Source organism: Xenopus tropicalis, chromosome 9 (assembly GCF_000004195.4).
Source record: "Xenopus tropicalis strain Nigerian chromosome 9, UCB_Xtro_10.0, whole genome shotgun sequence".
Classification (NCBI taxonomy): Eukaryota; Metazoa; Chordata; class Amphibia; order Anura; family Pipidae; genus Xenopus; species Xenopus tropicalis.
In genome coordinates, this window is record NC_030685.2 from 17,106,809 (window position 1) to 17,125,483 (window position 18,675).

Sequence of the window (18,675 nt, forward strand, 5' to 3'; positions counted from 1 at the left end):
AGTATATATTATCTTTTATTAGTGGTATGTGAATGGCTGGGGGCTGCATTGTTCAGCCACTAGATTGCCCTGTAATTGGCTCAGATAACACTGAGCATCCTACAGCATAGGTAGTTTGAACTAACTCCCCATAACAACCACCAATCAGCTGTTTGCAAGCAAGCAAGCATATGCTTTGGGTTGCTATGGGTTATTAGACCAGGTGCAACTTTGCATGCCTTTATAACATTACCCCCGGGTAGGAACTAGGGGTAGGCAGAAGAGGCACGTGCTTAGGGCTAAACAGTAGGGGGGGTGCGGCAGGAACCAGGGTTAGGCAAAAGAGAGAGGTGCCTAGGGTGCAACAGTGGGGGGGCATTAGGAACATATCACTATTTTCTGCCTACCCCTAGGGGCACATTTACTAACCCACGAACGGGCCGAATGTGTCCGATTGCGTTTTTTTCGTAATGATCGGTATTTTGCTTTTTTTTCGGAAATTATCGCGACTTTTTCGTTACCAATACGATTCGCGCCTTTTAAGTTTTAACGCTACGAAAAAGGCGCCAGATTTTGCGCAACTTTCGGAATGGCTACGAAAAACTCGCGTTTTTTCGCGCAAATCGTATTGGTAACGAAAAAGTCGCGATAATTTCCGAAAAGTCGTAAAGGCGCCGAAAAAATCGCAAAAAATACGAAAAAGTCGCAAAATGTTCGTTTTCCAATCGGAATTTTTCCAATTCGGATTCGAATTCGTGTCTTAGTAAATCAGCCCCCTAGTCTGGGCCCTCGTCCCCCCACCGCTGCTGGTCACTTACCCCTCCCCCATGTGTGTTGTCAATGCACCAGTTTGCACACAGGGATTGGGGGGCAAAGGACGCTCGACCCCACTGTCGTTTGGTGGAACCTGCACCCAGTTGGACCCACACGGGGGCCCCTGATGCCCTCACCAGCAGCTACCCTGTCTCACTTGTGATTGCACAACCCACCCAAGCGTGCAAGAGAACAGCACCTGCAATATGATATAATATAACTTGGGGGGGGGGGGGTTACTAGTATTTATGGATCAATGGACCCTTTCTAGTCCATTTGCTTCTTCTTTAAGCAAAAAAAAAACAGGGGTTAATGTGGGAAAGAAATAATTAAACCCCACATTCAGACCCGCCACCGTGACTCCAATAACAATTATAAAAAAAAAAAAAAAAAGCTACCATAAAACGTGCACGAAATGTCAATGGAGATCTTCAAGCGTGCGCATTAAATGGCCTATCAGCATTAAAGTTTACGGCTTCCTCTGCAGAACAGGAGTCTGTCCATAAAGCCCAGCTGAATGCGGAGACTGTGTGTGCAAGAGAAGCGGGGTTTTGTTCCACAGCCAGATCCCCCCACCACCCACCCACCCCTTGCACTGCCCCGTGCGCTTCTCCTGCCGAGCCGCTCTCCCCCGCCAGAGGAATAAATAAGTCCGTAATTGTGAACCGTCAATAAAATAGCAATTAACTCGTGGTTGGACTCGCATAATTACAAGGTTTTTATGGGCTCTTTCTAAAGCCTTCTGGCTCCTGGCACGCTGACATGTTCCAGGTAAGGTGCAATGCGCCGCGGTGGCCACCAGGGAACACTGTTTCATCTCGCAGGCCAGGGCGCACCTTATTAGAAAGCCCGGGGATCAGTTCTGTGCATTGCACTTGGCACGGAGGTGCTGCATTACACTTACTTGTGTTACTAGAATTCACCGAGACTCCCGGCCAAATATATTTTATACCCCGTCGCCTCCTGATCCTGAAGCCTTGGGAAAGATGTTGGGACCCCCACTGGGCTCTCTGTACCTCTGAGTGCCTTGCCTGTGCCAATTCTAAGAGGGAATACAACACGCCCCACTTTTTTGCGCCTGGTGCACGCATTTCGCTTTTTATCAGTTTAATACCCCTGTGCCATGGGGATAACCCAGACCTTGACCTTTAAACGTATGCCCACCCCCTCTGGAGATATGGTGGGGCATCAGCAGGCACTGGGGGGACTACAAATGTAGACCCCGGCAAAAGTTGGGGCCCCTGCCAAGATGCCATGTACAGTCATAGGGTTTTAGGGTTGCCACCTTTCTAAATTATTTTTACTGGCCCGGACTGGTAATCCGTAGGTTTTGGCAAATGCATGAGGGCCTGCTGTAAGCAGGGTCGGACTGGGGGGTGCAAGGCCCCCGCCAGCCACATCCCCTAACCCCCCCCATCCCGCAGGGGCCCCCCTAACCCCCCACCCGACGTCCTCCCTTGAGCGCACCTAAATTTAAAGCGTCAGGGGAGGAACGGTCGGGCAGAGGGAGCACCGGCAAGGGTCGGGTCTGAGCCGCCGAGGCCCACCAGGATTTTTCCCAGTGTCCCAGTCCAACCCTGGCTGTAAGATGCCATAGACAGTTACTATTTATTGGGCTGGTGGGGGGCTGTTTGGGCCTCTGTGTACTTGAAATGCCTGGGCCTATTTTGACTCCCAGTTTGGACCTGGCAGGCACAAAAGGGGGCTAACAGTGACATAATGGGGGTGGAGCAGTGATGTAAAAGGGCGGAGATACGACACACAAACAGATGGAGGGTGGGTTATAAAGAGGATCGGGGAAGACTTGGACGAATCGGGGCAGGACAGGGGCTCATCCTAAGGGTATTATAAATTTACTGGCAACTTCACTGCCGGTAAATTTGCATTACCAGCCTTGACCTTGGCAGGTGTTTTACCGGCTTGCCCAGTAGAATACCGGCGGTGGGAACCCTAGGCTGTATAGTTGAAATGCCTGGGCCTATTTTACATTTCAGTATAGTCCTGCCCAGGGCCGCCATCAGAAATCACAGGGCCCCTCACAACAACATTTTCCAGAAAAGTTTAGCATGGCCGGGCCCCCCTTAAAAGTGAAAATTCTCCGGGCCCGGGAAGACTGTCCCCCCTGTTGGCAGCCCTGGTCCTGCCCATGACAGCCCAAACCCACCCAACCCGTAGGTTTCTGGCCAAGCTGTGCACCAAGAGCGCAAGATCATTGCTCAATTTGCCCATCTATGTACCAAATACAATGATCAGATTATACAGTAGGCCTATGGGGAACCATGGGAGAGCACCAAATACAATGTGGCCCTTGCCCATTAGAAGTCCTGACCTGACTGCTAGATATCTAGATGATCTTCGCCCAGATATAGGTGAAGCAGGCCCCACAAACAGGCCAATAAGCTGCCAAATGAGTCTGCGTCGGCAGTTTTATAGGCCCAATTAAAGTCAACTTTAGTCACATGACCAGAAGAAATCAGATAGGCCTATGTGAAGCAGGAAGTGGGCAAGCGAGAAGTGGCTAACTTTTTTCAAAATCAAATGGAACTAAGATCAAACGTTGACTGAATTTCTACCCATATTCAGCTCAAAGATTTCATTCCCTAACACAACCATGGGGGTTATGTAATAAAAGGCACTAAGTTTGCCCAGGAGCAGTAACCCATAGCAACCAATCAGCAGGTAGAATTTACTGGTCACCTGTGTAAAAGCAAACATCTTATTGGTTGCTATGGGTTAGTGCTACTTGGCAAATGTAGTGCCTTTTATTGGGGGAAAGACTATTATTGTTACTGTCCCTTTAAGGATGCTGTCAGGGTACCAATAAAGGCCCAGATTTGGGGGGGGGGGGGGGGGGGGCGTTGGTTCCATAACACAAAGGACTTCAGGACTATTTGTTTTGAATGCAGCAGAATCTCACAGATACACAACAGTTGTTTCTCATTATAGTTCTGTTTTATTGACCCCAGAACACCCACATCATTCTGGTCTCTGGACCAGCGTGCCTCCATGCTAGCTCGAGCAGAAACATTTGCAGCGTCTCCAGAGATCCCAAGTCGTGATCTCAGAGGCCGCTCTGTTGGCCGCGGGCAGGGAAAGAGAATGTATCTTTAGAACTAGGGGGTTCCGCAACGCTAGCCCTGCATTTGCCTTCTTTCTGTTTCCTCTACATTCAACCTATACAGTTAGATGTATTGTGACGTCACTGACGCATCCGTCTCCATTAAAGAGCCCTTACGCCTGCTAAAATAGCAATGTCTGGGGCAAAACTGGGCAGGCGGCCAATGAAATTGGCTCAGTTATTGCTCTCAAAAAGGGATTCTGGGTAGAAATCAATCAATCATCCAACCTATGCAACAGATTTATTGTGACGTCACTGACATCAGTAATGCTATGCACAGAAATGTACCAGTCAGCTGCAGCTGGACCAATCAATGCTCTACTCTGTAACAAAATGAAGGGGGTTCTGGGTAGGAAATGGAATCAGAGTTTCTGTGATTTGCAGGTCTCAAAGGGGTGGTGCATGAGGGGGAGCAGGTGGGGTTTGAGTGGATTGTGGGTGGGGTTTTGACCTAACTGATTAGGGTAGATTAGGGGTGTGGCCAAGCATGCAAAGGCAAATTTTTATTCTCCATTGGAGCCCTTTTTACTGATTGGCATGGTCTCCCACCCAAGGGGCTGGGGTGATCAGTAGGAGAGGGCTGTGCTAATTTAGTAGCATTGGGCCCCATGATTACTGATGGTGGCTCTGATGGTGCAGAGGTCCAACTTTTGCTCTCACCTGGAAGAGGACTTGAAGGATCCCATGAACAAGACACATCCGTCTCCCGAGGAAGATGAAGAAAGGCACGACCAGCTCTATGAAATGGTTGAAGAGCGTCTCAAACTGGTGGAACCACCAAGGGTTCCGGTGCATGTAGTAAGCCAATGGGTTGGGCACAGGCTGGGTCTGTAATGGAAAGGAAAAGCGCTTAATTGACCAACCTTGGAGCAACGCCTTCCTGCAGTATCCACATGCCAGGATCTGTCAATAAGAACGCGAAGGGACCCCAATAACTGCCATTACTGGGGATGTCCAGCGTTATTTGTATAATGTAATGTAATGTAAGCAACATCCTATACATGTTCATTCAATATATCAACTGTCAATGTAACTGCAACTGAGAGCAGTGTTGTCTGGAAATACACATCGCATAAGTCGGTTCTCCTCCAGGTCTGTTACCCAGCTGGCGTCCGCTACATTGTTTCAGGAGTTAGAACCGGCAGGGCAGACACTATAAAGAGCCAAGAAACCGATAATGTGAATTGTTGTATATAGTGAAAACTCAGTTTAACATACATTTTCCATCATTTTTTCGGATCCCCCCATATATAACGCTTTTCCCTGATTTTACATTTTCGTGGATTGTTTTCTGGTCCCCTGAAAAAACATAAAATGGGGGCTCTGAATGACATTTTAAGATGAGGCATTTGTCCTTCTAAAATGTGAGTACTTTGTATATACAGTGTGTAAATCTGTGCCCTTGGCCTGTGTCCTCGGAGCTTTCAGTGATTCTAATGTGTAACAGAGTAACAAGTGCAGCCAATAGGAAGGAGCTGATAGAGATTGATAGGAGGGTGGGGGGCAGCTATCATATGCCGGACATTAGCAAAAGATTTGCGAGTCGTGTTCCACTTTCTGTCCTTCCCACCCAACCCTCCCATTTCTGACTTCCTCCCCCAGCAGCCTCTATTTAAAGGCCCCACCTCCTTTATGACATCAGAGATGGGGCAGCATGGGTCTATAAATAGGGGTGGATTGGCTAGGGGGCAGGTACGGAATAGATGGAATGGAAGGATACAAATGGGGGTATATAATAAAAGGCACACAGTTTGCCCAGGAGCCCATAGCAACCAATCAGCAGGTAAAATTTACTGCCACCTGTTTAAAACATCTAAATGGTTGCTATGGGTTACTGCTTGTGGCCAAACCTAGTGCTTTTTATTACATTTGGGAGAAAGAATCTCAGGAAACACTGTATTCCCTGTGCATGGCAGTGATAGAGCTTGTGTGACTACAAGTTTGATAATGTCAGTTACCCAAACCCCATACACCTTTTTATTTTCTCCAATTGGTTGCTAGGAACAGCCACTCAGGCAACCAAAAGGCAGACAATGGTAAGACTAGATTTTTTGCTTTCATTATTTTTTTTCTTGCTCATATTTGCATTGCTACCAATAGTTTTTTTTTATATACCTAATTGCTGGGGTCCTTTGTTTGACTGCTTGTCGGAAATGACTCTGTAAGAGTATGTCCATGTCTGCACTTGTGTCATCCCAAGGACAACAGGCAGGTTTATTGGCCCTGATAAAACTATCATGGTGTGCAAAGGCGATAGGGACCTTAGATTGTAAGCTCCTCTGGGGCAGGGACTGATGGGAATGTGATAGGGACCTTAGATTGTAAGCTCCACTGGGGCAGGGACTGATGGGAATGGGATAGGGACCTTAGATTGTAAGCTCCACTGGGGCAGGGACTGATGGGAATGGGATAGGGACCTTAGATTGTAAGCTCACTGGGGCAGGGATTGATGGGAATGGGATAGGGACCTTAGATTGTAAGCTCACTGGGGCAGGGACTGATGGGAATGGGATAGGGACCTTAGATTGTAAGCTCACTGGGGCAGGGGCTGATGGGAATGTGATAGGGACCTTAGATTGTAAGCTCCACTGGGGCAGGAACTGATGGGAATATGATAGGGACCTTAGACTGCAAGCTCACTGGGGCAGGGGCTGATGGGAATGTGATAGGGACCTTAGATTGTAAGCTCCACTGGGGCAGGGACTGATGGGAATGGGATAGGGACCTTAGATTGTAAGCTCCACTGGGGCAGGGACTGATGGGAATGGGATAGGGACCTTAGATTGTAAGCTCACTGGGGCAGGGACTGATGGGAATGTGATAGGGACCTTAGATTGTAAGCTCCACTGGGGCAGGGACTGATGGGAATATGATAGGGACCTTAGACTGTAAGCGCCACTGGGGCAGGGACTGATGGGAATGTGATAGGGACCTTAGATTATTGGCCCTGATAAAACTATCATGGTGTGCAAAGGTGATAGGGACCTTAGATTGTAAGCTCCTCTGGGGCAGGGACTGATGGGAATGTGATAGGGACCTTAGATTGTAAGCTCCACTGGGGCAGGGACTGATGGGAATGGGATAGGGACCTTAGATTGTAAGCTCCACTGGGGCAGGGACTGATGGGAATGGGATAGGGACCTTAGATTGTAAGCTCACTGGGGCAGGGATTGATGGGAATGGGATAGGGACCTTAGATTGTAAGCTCACTGGGGCAGGGACTGATGGGAATGGGATAGGGACCTTAGATTGTAAGCTCACTGGGGCAGGGGCTGATGGGAATGTGATAGGGACCTTAGATTGTAAGCTCCACTGGGGCAGGGACTGATGGGAATATGATAGGGACCTTAGACTGCAAGCTCACTGGGGCAGGGGCTGATGGGAATGTGATAGGGACCTTAGATTGTAAGCTCCACTGGGGCAGGGACTGATGGGAATGGGATAGGGACCTTAGATTGTAAGCTCCACTGGGGCAGGGACTGATGGGAATGGGATAGGGACCTTAGATTGTAAGCTCACTGGGGCAGGGACTGATGGGAATGTGATAGGGACCTTAGATTGTAAGCTCCACTGGGGCAGGGACTGATGGGAATATGATAGGGACCTTAGACTGTAAGCGCCACTGGGGCAGGGACTGATGGGAATGTGATAGGGACCTTAGATTTTAAGCTCCACTGGGGCAGGGACTGATGGGAATGGGATAGGGACCTTAGATTGTAAGCTCACTGGGGCAGGGACTGATGGGAATGTGATAGGGACCTTAGATTGTAAGCTCACTGGGGCAGGGACTGATGGGAATGTGATAGGGACTTTAGATTGTAAGCTCCACTGGGGCAGGGACTGATGGGAATATGATAGGGACCTTAGACTGTAAGCTCACTGGGGCAGGGACTGATGGGAATGTGATAGGGACCTTAGATTGTAAGCCCCACTGGGGCAGGGACTGATGGGAATGTGATAGGGACCTTAGATTGTAAGCCCCACTGGGGCAGGGACTGATGGGAATGTGATAGGGACCTTAGATTGTAAGCTCACTGGGGCAGGGACTGATGGGAATGTGATAGGGACCTTAGATTGTAAGCCCCACTGGGGCAGGGACTGATGGGAATGTGATAGGGACCTTAGATTGTAAGCCCCACTGAGGCAGGGACTGATGGGAATGTGATAGGCACCTTAGATTGTAAGCCCCACTGGGACAGGGACTGATGGGAATGTGATAAGGACCTTAGATTGTAAGCTCACTGGGGCAGGGACTGATGGGAATAGTGATGGCCCTATAGACGGCCCGAGCTCCATCGGCATTGGGAAAGTAAAGCTAAATACAGGCCTTGTGACATAATCAGGAAGTTCTGAGTAACAATAAGGATGTTAATGGGGCCCCAGGGCCCTATGAGCACCTCTGCTGTCAGCCCCAGTGTCCCTGTTTGCTGGGGAGATGAATATCCCTCTCTCTCAGTTAAGGGGAAGCCTCTCTCCATCGCTGCCAGATTCCTCCTCTACTGTTATTATTTTATGAGAGGGGCTGGAATGTATCAGCTTGTTCCCCGGGTAGCGCTTGGGGTTCCATCCATACTCCCACCCCCTGTGGATTGGACGCTACAAGGAAGGAGGGGCGCCGGACTGGTGCCGGGTGGGTGCGGAGGACACAGGGAGAGGCTGTGGTTTTTTGATATTTTTCCGGTTCAGCACAGTGCCCTCTCAGGGGGAGAAATGTTCCGGATTTATTAACTTCTACATTGCCAGGGAAACCGAAATAAATGTTTAAAGGGTATATAAACCCCAGAATACAATGTTGCCTAATGAATGGAATTTTCAATACATTCATTACACATATTCAATGGATTTGAAGTTATGTGTAAATGTAATTGCAATTGAAAGTGGTCTCTTTATAATCTCCGCATTCCTGGTTCTGACTCCTACAACAATGTAGCAGCAGCAGCCAGAACCCAAGGCTGCCTTCGGTTACTCTGTTTCAGAACCCAGAGCCCAGCCAAGTGGCACTGCCACCCTATACCTCCCCCCCCTTACTTGCTCCAAACTGCCGCCTGGTCGACATGCTCCCCCACCCACCACTCTTTTCTACCGTGCCCCGTCTGTTGCACCCACCCCCATTGTGCCTGACGTAGGTGCCACTGTTCCGACCCTGGCAGAGCCAGCAGTGCAGAAAGGGACATACAGGTACTACTTCCAATTACATTCACACATTTATCATTAAATTCATGTACTTTTGAAAGTTTATATCCCCTTTAATCCCTGCCCCTCTGCAAAAAAAGTAAAACCTCGCTGTCAAAAATACAAACTACATCCAGATTTCGGCCAAAGAACAAACTAATGTGGCGGCAACCCCTGCTGCTTTACTTGGGCAGAGGAGCCTAGCAGGAGTACGAGCGATTGGGTGATAGCAGGAGTACGAGCGATTGGGTGATAGCAGGAGTACGAGCGATTGGGTGATAGCAGGAGTACGAGCGATTGGGTGATAGCAGGAGTACGAGCGATTGGGTGATAGCAGGAGTACGAGCGATTGGGTGATAGCAGGAGTACGAGCGATTGGGTGATAGCAGGAGTACGAGCGATTGGGTGATAGCAGGAGTACGAGCGATTGGGTGATAGCAGGAGTACGAGCGATTGGGTGATAGCAGGAGTACGAGCGATTGGGTGATAGCAGGAGTACGAGCGATTGGGTGATAGCAGGAGTACGAGCGATTGGGTGATAGCAGGAGTACGAGCGATTGGGTGATAGCAGGAGTACGAGCGACTGGGTGATAGCAGGAGTACAAGCGATTGGGTGATAGCAGTATGCCAGCTCTCTGGAGAAAGAAAGGGGCAAGGGAAGGAACCCAATGCCTCAAAGCTCTGCGCATTACATATTCACATCAAACATCAGTTGGAGGCTTCTAAGCGAGACCCTTTAATTGCAAAAAAAAACACGGAGGCAGCCATGTTCCCCAGACAGTCCCGCCCCCTTTCTTTCTGTAGGTCTGACTGACTCCGCCTGGACTTTCATTCTTAACATGGCGCAAACCTTGTTTCTATGGAATGTTCCTAGTAGTCACTGGGAGTAGTTGGCCTTGGGCTGCTCTTGGCCCATGCCATGGTGGCCCTTCCCAGCAGCTCCTCCTTCTTTGTCCTCAGTTTAAATCTTTCTCAGCTTAATTCCATGTGTTGCTATGTAGATGATAGATGCCACGTTGCCAAGCACGGCTGAGGTTGACATACTCCATAGACAGCAAATGCACCAATTACATTGGTCATAGGAATAATATCTTTGCTAGAGTGCCAAGGCAGATACAAGCAATATGGCAGCTCCGTTGCATAAGGGCTGTGGTGTATGGGGCTTACCCGGCAAAATGCAAAAACGTACACCAGTGCCATTTTGGGCAGGCTCCGGCACATTTCCAAATGGTCGGTTACTGCTTTGCATTAACACTTGGCCACTCTGCCCTACCCTAAAGCTGTCCCTTTGAGTGCAAGCTCTTGGGAGCAGGCGATGTTATGGTTTCTGTAGGCACTAATGCTGGAAACAGAGATGTTGCAGCAGCTGGAGACCCTTTCAATCTTTAGGTTGGGCCTTTCCTCGTGGCAGAGGGGTTAAGCGCCTTCTCCAGAGGTTAAGAGTGGAAGCCGCGCTACACAACAACATGTGAAAAGAATCCGAATGTAGGAAGCCCCATGGAACAAAGTGGGGAGAGAGAGAGCTCAGGGCGCTGTGTGTGTGTTCCTGGAACAATGGCTTCCATATGTGCGTGTAGCGCTCAGGCGGGGGGCTCACTTCCAATTCCCATATGGGAGCCCCCTTCATATCTCTCCCCAGAGCAATGGGATTACACCCTGACCCCCTGCGGCTTATGACTAAGTCCCACCTGCCTAATCCAGATGGAAGAACAGAGGCTCCGGAACCTGAAATTAGCAACGTATTCCCACTATGGGATATGGGCCCCCGTTACATGGCACCTATGGCCACACACCTATAAGTGGGCTAATTCTTTAAGTCATTAGCGGGCTCCACAAAGATTAGCGCTGCCAAGGTCTACGCCAGGCGTAATCCTCTTTTTCACACTGCCGTCTCAGTTGCTTCCCGCGAGGGGTCAGGAATGAGGGTTCTACACTCTCCCGGGAGGTCTCAGCCAGATGCTGCTGAACTACAACTCCCAGCAACCCCTGTCAGCCTCAAAAAGGAGACACAGGCTGCTTTTATTTGAAATATATCAGATGGAAACATCTGCATCTGGTGAGCAATCCCAAAACCCATTCACCAAGAAATAGAAATGGGTGGGGTGTATGGGGAAAAACTAGGCAGGGTCGGGAAGATGGGGCGTGGCCAAAAACATGAATTTCCAGGAAATGTTGGAAGGTATGCGAGGAACATTAACAGGAGACTAATCTAAGCCACAGGCACCCACCACATATTGTACACCCAACAGTCCTAATTTAAGTGGGTTAGTCCTGATAAAAGTAGGTGGGGCTTCTGAGTGTCTAGGGCAGTGATCTCCAACCAGTGGCTCAGGAGTATGTTGCTCACCACCCCCTTTGACTGTTGTTGGAGACAAGTTTTGGAGGCATGAAGACCATTTGTACTGCCAAACAGAGCCTCCTATGGTCTGCCAGTCCATGTGGGGCTACCAACTTACTAATCACAGCCCTTATTGGTCACCCCCACCTAGAAACTTTTTTAATGCTTGCAGGTAAAAAAGGTTGGGGACCCCTGGTCTAGGCTATACTAATAAGCAGATCTGCCACCCTGGAACTGACAGCTGGACTGCTATAAGGGTTCCACCTACTCCTGGGTGGCAACTGGTGGTACTTCCAACAGATCGACTGGGCTGGTCAACGAGAAAGGGAGGACAACCCTAGTAATCCCACATTCAGTGGACAAGTGATATTTAGGAGGTCATGGAGTTAACATAGGTGATGCCACCAATCCATCTTGACTATACCCAGTTACACCCAATCATGTCCAATGCGCCCAAACCACATAAAACCTTTTCCTAAGCCTGACCCATTTTCTGGCCCTCATATCAAAACTGTTCCATCTCAACAGGGAAAATTGTGAAGTAGGTGGTAAAATTACAAGCAATTACTGTACAAGGCATCAAGGAAGGAGAGGCCAAGGCCAACTGAAGCCAAAGGTCTTCAGTTTTTTCACTGGTGTCATTGCAGCTTCCGTGTTGTCCTCAGGAGCGGTGGGGACCGATGAGAATTCGGTATCCGTCCCATGCTCCATGCTATCCACTACTTGTGTGGTCACCAAAACCAACAGAAGCTTTCAGGCCAAATAAAATGAAGACCCTCCAGGTTGGACACCTCGACCCACCATGAATGCTGCTCCTGATACCCAGCCATGTTTGGGGATGGATGATGTATAACCAGTGGGGGAAAAAAAAAAGAAAAGACAGGATGGAATCCTCTCGGCTCTTAGACTGAGCCACAGAGATGTGTTTGATACACGGCCAACCCAACCATAAACTGCTGGCAATCTACGAGCGACCCTCCGTCCTACTTACAGTCCCAAAAGGCTTAAATAAACTTCAGATGTCGAGCATAATAGATTGCTTTTGATTTCGGCAAAGGATGTATACAGAGAATGAAATTAGCCTCGTTAACCAGTTCAGAGCAAGAACTTTCTCAGCAATCACATCTCATCACGGCATGGTTATCTACACGCTCTGAGTCCGACACGAGACTCACGGCCAACGTCACGCTCTGCACCTATTAGTCTGCGCAGTGTCTTCCCTCAAATGAGTTCCTCCTCCATTTCCATGGAATAGGCCTACAGTGTTGTTCTGGAAATTCATGAATACTAAAGGTTGGGGTGAGCTGATAAATTTTACCCCCAGCTACATGCCTTTCAACTCCACCCCCCGGAGATTTTGAAAAAACCTCAGCTACACAGCAAACCCTCCAAGTCTCAAACACTCAGGGCCACACTTACTACACTAAATATTCATATAGAGTTATCTCTACTGCTTCTATAGATAGAACCTCTCCCTACTATACCTGCTATCCCACAGCCCCAGTCCCCTCCCAGAGGCTATTATCCCACTGTTACTATAGGCACCATCTCTCCCTACTATACCTGCTATCCCACAGCCCCAGTCCCCTCCCAGAGGCTATTATCCCACTGTTACTATAGGCACCATCTCTCCCTACTATACCTGCTATCCTACAGCCCCAGTTCCTTCCCAGAGGCTATTATCCCCCCCACTGCTACTATAGGCACCATCTCTCCCTACTATACCTGCTATCCCACAGCCCCAGTCCCTTCCCAGAGGCTATTATCCCCCCACTGCTACTATAGGCACCATCTCTCCCTACTATACCTGCTATCCCACAGCCCCAGTCCCTTCCCAGAGGCTATTACCCCCACTGCTACTATAGGCACCATCTCTCCCTACTATACCTGCTATCCCACAGCCCCAGTCCCTTCCCAGAGGCTATTATCCCCCCACTGCTACTATAGGCACCATCTCTCCCTACTATACCTGCTATCCCACAGCCACAGTCCCTTCCCAGAGGCTATTATCCCCCCACTGCTACTATAGGCACCATCTCTCCCTACTATACCTGCTATCCCACAGCCCCAGTCCCTTCCCAGAGGCTATTATCCCCCCACTGCTACTATAGGCACCATCTCTCCCTACTATACATGGTTCACCAGCAGCACTGAACGACACTACTGCCCCGACACTGGCCTGCAATGGGTTAAAGGGAGGCGGAGTTCCAAGTTGAACAGAGGGACATTAAAGTAAGGTATCCCATGTGACATGTGGGGTTCTCGCTCCCCTGGTGATGAATCTGATGCCGTACTACTGGCACCAGTCTGAACCACAAGTGGCCATTAAAATAAACATCCCCAGGCTTCACTGACAGGCAGTCTCCAGGAGAGGCCCGGCCCGCAAATGAGGAGGTGGGTGAGGGAAGCCTAACGGCTGTGTATGAACCTGACTGCTTTAAACAAACACTCCACCCTCACCTCCCCGTCCCGGCAGCACCCAGGCTCAATGAGAGCAGTGTCTGGGGCTAAGGCGTTGGCATGGCCTGTGGGACCGGGGGCTGTTTACCCCTCTGTCTCAATACAGACGGCAGCTTTCTCAGAAGCCCACCTCCCCGGGACGCCACCTGATTATGGGGAGAGCTGTAAACAGTCCTGGATGGCGGTCTAATGGGTGACACCTGAAGGTCGGGCCCAGTCCCGTTGGGCGGATTTCTGAGTCCGGAGCCAAGGCCCACCCAAAAACTGTTTCTTACCTAATGAAATAAATTACAATTTTCCAATACACATTCATTGCTCTTAATTGCACTATTTGTTTATCCTGTAAAGCAGCACTGCTGGTTCTGAGTCTTGTAACATGGCAGAAATCCCTTCTCCTAATTGCTTGGCGTCAGCTTCATTTTCAGGAGTCAGAAACAGCAGTGCAGAGAGTATAAACAGCCAGACACCCTTATGGCAACTGGGGAGAGTGATGGAGACACAAGGGAGAGGGACTGAGAGGGGGAGAAAGCAGAGTGAATAGGGGAGTCTTTGCTTTCAGGTGGTCCCCAACTCTCCAGTTTGTCACTCAACTCTAATAGAATGACAGCTGGTACCCCACTTATACTTATACTTGTACTCCACAGGAAGTTAATGCCACAGGAAGTCCGTTAATACAAGTGAGCACCAGTTTATGTGCTCCCCCGATGCAATTTTTTTAAAAAATGATATTTTTTTGAAACGTTACCAAACATTACACTAGGGATGCACCAAACCCAGTTTTTCGGGTTCACCCGAACCCCAGAATCCATGTTTGGATGAATACCAATCCGAATCCTAGATGGCGGATACAATCCTAATTAGGATACAGAAGGGTAAAATGTTTTTACATTTCGTTCACGCAGCAACATTTAACCCAGGGGTGGGCAATACGTCCATCGCGGTCCACCAGTCGATCCCCCGTGGATTTCTGGTGGGCCGCGATCAAGCCGGGGATGCGGACGCATTCACGTCGCACTTCAGCATTCCGTATCGGTCCGGTCGATCACGACCGCAAAAAAGTGTGGCCACCCCTGATTTAACCCTTCAAATTGGGATTCGGTTCGGAATTCGAATCCTGGATCTGGTGCATTACATTACGCACTTTATCAATAAAATTTTTGAATTTGGCGATGGCGTCCCTTCCGAACAATGACATATATACGCCGCGCTGGGAAATGTTCTGGGATCTCCTGGAATGGCAGAGAAGTCTCAGACGTATAGTACCTGGCTCAGTGAAGGCCGTGTCTGTGGAGAGATCTGGATGGGAGCCAAGGGGAGAGGAGGGTACGAGGGGAGGAGGAGGAGGAGGGGGGGGGGGGCTCAGCAAACAGTATATTTCCTTTAGAAATTCCATGTCAAAAATGTAACCTAACAAGTCGCAGGCTCCAGTTTCAATAAATCAGTGGCGCTGGGTAACAGTAGCACACGCCTCGGCCCCCTCCCGCCCGCCCCAGGTAATGTCACCGGGAAGGTGCTTTCTGCACCTCTTTGGGTCACAAAAAACAAAAAAAAAGCTATTGTTTAACCCGTGCTAGGCCATGGTCTCAGTTCATCAATAAAGGGTAGAACTGTCTCACTCGGGAAACAAACAGCAGGGTAAGTAAAGGGTGAGTGTCCATTTGTAAAGAACCCAGTAAGGCTCTAAATAAGGCACAATTTCAATATATCTTGGTAGAACTGGGCAACTTACCAATGTTTCAGCACCCTACATTGAATTGGCTGCGACAGAAATCATAGTGCCAGTAGTGTCGGACTGGGGTGTTTGGGGCCCATTGGGGGATGTCACCCAAGGGCCCACCACCCCAGCTGGAGAGGCCCCCCATTTCAAACTCTCCCCCACCATCCCATGATTCTGACAAAGGACCTTACAGTGCTGCAAATGTGACTTGTTTACCAGTTCATCACCCAATATTACTAACTATTCTTATGGACATATTCCCAGGGCTTCCATCGGTAATCAAGGTACCCCAAAATACTAAGTAGCGAGGCCCCCTGGTCATGGACCCTTTTAAATTTTACCCACTCACCACAAACTATGGCACTTAAGCAATTAAGCTTTTCCATCTTTGGCCCCTCCCCCTGCAACGGGGCCCCTGTACCCCCCTGATTATTCCTCATCAGAGCAAACAAGTGCACCTCATCTATGGACTCCACTGAAACATGTATGGAGCAGGGGGGTAATATTACAGGCTATAACGCCACCATTACCTCCAATATCTTTATTAAAAGGGAATATATACCCCCAAAATAATATTTTGCCTAATAAAAATGTAATTTTAAGCATATACATTAATTACTCATTTGTGTATATGTTTTTGCTGCTAAATGCAGTATCTGTCCATTTCTGTACTGCCGGTTCTGTCTCTTCTTATATATAAATATATATAGCAAAAGTCAGTTCTCCTGCCAAGACAGGTCTGTTAATGAGCTTTTGCTACATTGTTTCAAATGTCAGTACCGACTGAAAGAGTACAGATGCTGCTTTGAAACCAATGAAATGTTAAATGAATGTTTAGGAAAAAAGTTGCTTAGAATTACATTCACTTTCATTGGGCAAAAGGATCATTTTTGGGGGGTGCGTTCAGCAGCAATTTGTACAATCACCTTTTCCCCCCAGTTTTCCTGCAGAGGGCAGTGTTGAGCTCTGAAGTTTGGCAGGGACAGGCGAGAGCCGCAGGAGGGAATCTGTATGTCGCTGGTACCAGTACAATATTCTGCGCTGGGTTTGGGCTGGTGTTCTGTTCTGGAACTGCACAGGAAATAATCTACACTCTGGATCTGATGTTTTTTCACTAGAGTAAATTGGTGGGATCTCCATGATCTGATTGGATGGGAGATGACTATTAATACTTGAGATGCTGACACGGATTTTCTGCACCAATGCGATGCTTAAAGAGACACTGGCTAGTTACTAGTTACGCTGCTGGAAGGGGGTCCTAGGCTAAAGGGCAACTAGGACAGACATAATAACTCACAGCTATTTTTCATTAGTTGCCCATATAAGTCACCCTGGGTAATTGCCCAGTCCCCCATCCAGTGGCGTAACAATAGAAGCAGACCCCGCAGTCATGGGGCGCCAAGGGAGCAGGGGGATTCGGACCATGGGGTCTGCATCCTCTATTGTTCCATGGCCCCTTTTCCTTCTGCCTGCTCACTGGAGCCCCCAAGCCTGCTAGCATATAAGCCCCGCCCCTGCACACCCTAGGTATAATGGCTGGCAGGGAGCTATATGCAAGCAGGCCAGGGGGTGAGAGAGAGAGTGCATGAAGGGAAATGGGGCCAGGGGCTGGTAGGGTTTGCTACTCTTGGGCCCCTCTCAAAATTTATTTGCAGGGGGGCCAGGCCCAGAATAGTTACACCGCTGCCCCATCCCTATAATTTGCACCTGAATTGCTTTTACCCCCTCAAAAAAAGCACCCAAATATACAGGCAGTGTCAGTCCTAAATGCTTATGTAATGTCTTATACATCCCACGGCAGTGGCGTAACTATAAGCGGAGCTGACCCCTCAACTGAACCTGCAGAAAGGGGGGCCAGTAACAACCAAGTGCACCCCCTGCTTGTGCATGTGGCCCGTAATCCCCCCCCTTTCTTTTAAAACAGATCGAGGGGCAGAGACCGGAGTTCCCAAGTTTTGCCCCCGTTACTTGAACTACAGGAAAATGACTGATACTACCAGGTTCCGAGCTTTTGGGGGGGGGGGGCCTGAACAAATGTCTGGCCACAAAGGGATGGGCTTGGCTGCAAAAAGTCTGAAGGAATCTAATATTGCTATAATCTTCCATTGAGACCCGGGAAGCCGTATTTGGGAATGGTAGCAGTGTGTCAGCACTGTAATGAGCCGTAGCTTATCCGGCTTCCCTTTAATTCCCAGCCCTGGTAGCATTTCACCCCAATGAATAATAACGGTGCAATATATTTACAATAACGGGGGGGGGGGGGCTCAGGAAAAGTAGGGAGGTCAGGGGCCACAGAAAATGACTTGAAACCTCCTTCCTACAACTCAACGCAAATCCATTAGCAGCTTAGCTGTAGCACAAATCTGTTAATTAACGTGTTTCCTCCGTAATCCTAACGATTACATCCCAGGCCCTACCTCCCCAGTAAGTGCTGCGCAGGGACCCAAGCGGGGCCGGGAGGGAGAGAAAATAAAAGAAAGATGTTCACATGTTTTCCTATTTTGCGTTCACCTTAAAGAAAAGCGCTATGGTACCTCCTGTCCATTTGCATAAATGCAGACATGGCATGGGATCCGTTATCCAGAAAGCTCAGAACTGCAGTAAGGCCCTCTTCCATAGTCTCCATTTTAATCAATTAATTCAAATTTTTTAAAAATTATTTCCTTCATCTCTGTAATAATAAAACAGTACCTGTACTTGGTCCCAACTAAGATATAATTACCCCTTATTGGGGCAGAACAGCCCCATTGGGTTTATTTAATGGTTAAATGATTCCCTTTTCTCTGTAATAATAAAACAGTACCTGTACTTGATCCCAACTAAGATATAATTACCCCTTATTGGGGGCAGAACAGTCCTATTGGGTTTATTTCATGGTTAAATGATTCCCTTTTCTCTGTAATAATAAAACAGTACCTGTACTTGATCCCAACTAAGATATAATTACCCCTTATTGGGGGCAGAACAGCCCTATTGGGTTTATTTCATGGTTAAATGATTCCCTTTTCTCTGTAATAATAAAACAGTACCTGTACTTGATCCCAACTAAGATATAATTACCCCTTATTGGGGGCAGAA

General features: G+C 48.6%; 1 protein-coding gene across 1 annotated transcript in view; it reads right to left on the reverse strand.

Annotated features, from left to right (window-relative positions):
• The window catches only part of lmf1 (lipase maturation factor 1), a 177,068-nt gene that overhangs the window by 48,256 nt on the left and 110,137 nt on the right, over positions 1-18,675 (reverse strand). The window contains exon 6 of the mRNA XM_002932282.5: positions 4,571-4,738. Coding sequence (XP_002932328.3) covers positions 4,571-4,738 — 168 coding nt within the window. The remainder of the gene's footprint in view (positions 1-4,570; positions 4,739-18,675) is intronic.